The sequence below is a fragment of the Homarus americanus genome, unplaced genomic scaffold (genome assembly GCF_018991925.1).
Source record: "Homarus americanus isolate GMGI-L3 unplaced genomic scaffold, GMGI_Hamer_2.0 scaffold37883, whole genome shotgun sequence".
NCBI classification, from domain to species: Eukaryota; Metazoa; Arthropoda; class Malacostraca; order Decapoda; family Nephropidae; genus Homarus; species Homarus americanus.
The window spans coordinates 45,001-48,531 of record NW_024717936.1 but is presented as its reverse complement, the minus strand read 5'-3'; the positions used below and the strand labels follow the sequence as shown (position 1 = coordinate 48,531).

General features: G+C 48.5%; 1 protein-coding gene across 1 annotated transcript in view; it reads left to right on the top strand.

Annotated features, from left to right (window-relative positions):
* Positions 1–974: 974 nt before the first annotated feature.
* The window catches only part of LOC121859077 (Friend leukemia integration 1 transcription factor-like), a 3,558-nt gene continuing 1,001 nt past the window's right edge, over positions 975–3,531 (top strand). The window contains exon 1 of the mRNA XM_042355749.1: positions 975–1,110. Coding sequence (XP_042211683.1) covers positions 975–1,110 — 136 coding nt within the window. The remainder of the gene's footprint in view (positions 1,111–3,531) is intronic.

The following is a 3,531-nucleotide window of genomic DNA, read 5'->3' as shown; positions in this document are numbered from 1 at the left end:
GCGAAACGCCCTCCAGCATAACGCCCCTCCCCCACACACCTGGCCACGTGCGGCACACAGCACTCATGAGCGTACAGCAGAAAGGGCAAAGGAGCGAGGCCTCAGTGGCTCAGATCTACGTTGGCCATGAGCTATAATGACGGCAGGCTCCTGACCACCGCTAGTGAGAGTGTGTTTTGTATGTCCTGCCTTCTATCAGCGCCCAGCTAGTGTGTATTGGTTATATTTCACATTAGATGTCTTTATCTACTGCTGGAGGATTCACCTCACTGTTGGGTCTGTTGATAATTTGGCTATGGGAGAAGGTGCGCTGAGGATTTTAGTGCAGAGAAGTCTGCCTGTAGGAGGAGCGGCAGGAGTTCCTGGAAGGTGTGGGTCAGCGAGAGCGAGGAGTCAGGCAGGAGTTATTAAGTGAGCAGCCCGCACCGCCGCCTGTCATATCACCTCTCTGGGTGCTTCTCACACCAACACGCGCTGCGCACACCAGTCCACCCACCATGCCACCCTACAGACGTCTGCCGGACATTGCAATATATAGTGAACGTGCATGTGAGAAGTCATGGCGTGGAGTCCTGATACTACTGTGCTGATCTTCACCCTTTGGTCACCCTGGACTTGATAGTCATTCAGTCCGCAGACCTTCGGGCGGACAACAAGTACAGCCTCACAGCGAACAGTTGCAGCACTGCACCACCAACACCACTCAATATCATTACCAACGCACCAGCAGCAGTATCAGATGTTTGACACTCAGGTGGGATTCAATAAGACTTTACTGATATGTTCAGTGACTATCTGTTGTCCCTGGGTGGGGGAGTTGGCTACAGAAGGCTGTAGGGTCAGGCTCTCACCCATGAGCTGCAACATTGGGGGTAAGCCCTCACTCAGACCTCTGTCGCCACACCAGCCTTGCTGACGGGAGATGGAGGAAGAGTTGCACTGCCGCACACCTCAACAACTACGGCCCATTGGCTATGCTGCCTCTAGAGACAGGAACAATGTTGCATGATAATCTCAACACTAGCTTTGACGCCATTTACGAGCCAGTGTTCGACACCAGTTACGACTCGCCCTCAGCAGGGTACGCCTCACCCTACGTCGAGCCGCCCTGTGACTCACCCCGGCAGCCTGGTGCCACCAGCAGCTCATGAGCCCACCATGCAGCAGCCGGAGCAGAGGACGATGAGCAGCAGCAGCAGCAGTTGTGTCCTTCTGTATTACATCAAATTTCTTTATGTAGTAGTGTAGACCACACCATGGTGGTCTACACTCAGTCTCTGAAGGCGGAAATATATATCCGGTGTTATACAAACTCCACACCACAGGAAAAATACTGTTACCCCAACTAACTTTGTCACTTTTAAAGAGGAAAATGCTAACAGGATCCTCTTCTGTCCACAACTAACAGTACCACAACACAAAAGCTAGACGCACTAAATACATCATACAATCTAAGCTATAAACTATTAAGAGATCAGGTGAGTGTGTGCGGGCCGATGATTGCAGCTTCAGCTACCTGAGGTGAGGCAGGAAGCTCGCCCTCACCAAGTAAACCAACACTAATGTGTTAACTCATCAAGCAGCGGTACACATCACCCACTTAACATAACTAATCACAATATTAATTAGTCGTATGATGTTTGTCACTTCACTATGAGGGCTGACGGTCACCAGTACCTGTAGCGGTATTTCATGGGGACACCGCAAGGGTCACGTCAATTCTGCATTGAAACATCATATTATTAAGTATTCTCCAATGCCCTTTTCTCTTATTATTATCACGGCAATGTACTATCTCGTAATACTTATAAGGGTATGAGAAGATCCAACAGCTTTGTCTTTTTATAATATCGTATTGCTTTGTGTTGAAGGGCAGGGCAAGTATCCCAGGGTCAGACCATCCTTACCCCTGAAGCCGTGTTGTCGAGGGTAATTCCCGGATCGCTCTTGGCTCACAGACCGTTCAGAGACTCACTTCACTTGTATCAATTCTGCATCCGCTAACCCAACGAAATGTTCAATCCCAGTATTATCCAGATGACTAACAGAGTTTAGAAATTAAATAATGAAGACATAATAAGTGAGTAAAATAATTAAGGTATACAGTAAGAGACGAGATGCTGTGTGTGGACTGAATGCAAATTGAAAGTTTAAGCGAATGAAAAGAAAACGAGAATATTTGATGGGTAACTGCAGGGCTGGAGGGTCGTCATTATGAACCGTCGCAATCACCACCACCACCACCACCTGCAGGTCATCCACGCCATTCATTCAGTGGGAGCGGCCCATATGTGTTCACCCCCCAACCTACTCAAACTCTCTCGCTCTCTCTCTCTCTCTCTTTATCTAACTCTCTCGCTCGCTTTCTCTCTCTCTCAGCCTCCTATGTCTGTTACTAACCTTTCTACTCATTTCTACGCCTTTCACTCTTATTCCTACACTTTGGTATTGTTTCATTGAGACAGCATCAATAAACAGTTGCTTCGTAATCAGTAACCAGGTGATAACGCGTTTGACTTTCCCCAACCCATCCCAACACTTCTAACCCACCCTAGCCCACTCCTTCCTTCCATTACCTCACTATCCATCCATCCATCTTTCTCAATCCCTGTAATCCATCACGCCCACACTACATTGTGGTCTCTCCTTCACACACCAACACGGCCATCTTCCCCCACACCCCCAACCCTCCCCACCCCCTCACACCCCAACCCTCCCTCCTCCTCTCAGCTCTTCCCCACAAACACCTACTTATCCTCCCCACCCACCTACCCACCCACCCAGCCCACCCTCTCCCTGCACACACACTGCCCTTTATAATACCTACGTCTCACCTCTTCTTCGTAACAAATATTACTCAATTGTTTTACCGTTGGCTAACAATTTTGCTCCTAGTTTATTACACACACACACACACACACACACACACACACACACACACAGTTGAGATTCACTGCCTGAGACTTACACTATACTGCTGGCTGAGAAGATAACAATGATAACAACAAACATTTCCTGGAAACACTGTTATCTTTTGTGATAACAGCTATTGTTGTTGCTTATTGGAGAGGGAGGGAGGAATTGGTTCTTCACCCAACCATCCATCCTCATTTTCTCTCTCCCACACTTTCTCTTAATCACTTTCTCTCCTCCTTTCCCCTCTCCCACCCATATCTCCCTCCTTACTCTCTCCCTTACTCCCCACCTCCTTTCCTCCCTCCCCAGTTATCTCTCACCTTATCGATGAATGACAGTAGGTGCGCCAGGTGAGGTAATCAGGCAGTGTTGATAGAGACTGTGTGTGTGTGTGTGTGTACCTGTGGTGACTACATACATACATACATACCTTATGAGGATCACAGACTAACATACTGTACAAGGATGAGTGAGGGGGAGGAGGAATACCACTTGTGTCTCATCGTATACGTTCGCACGCCCACACTGCCCTACGCCCACACATTGTCCTATAAATACCGCCTAATTTTATCCCAGCCGCCCCAAATAGCTGATTACCGCCACGGCTGCTTCAGG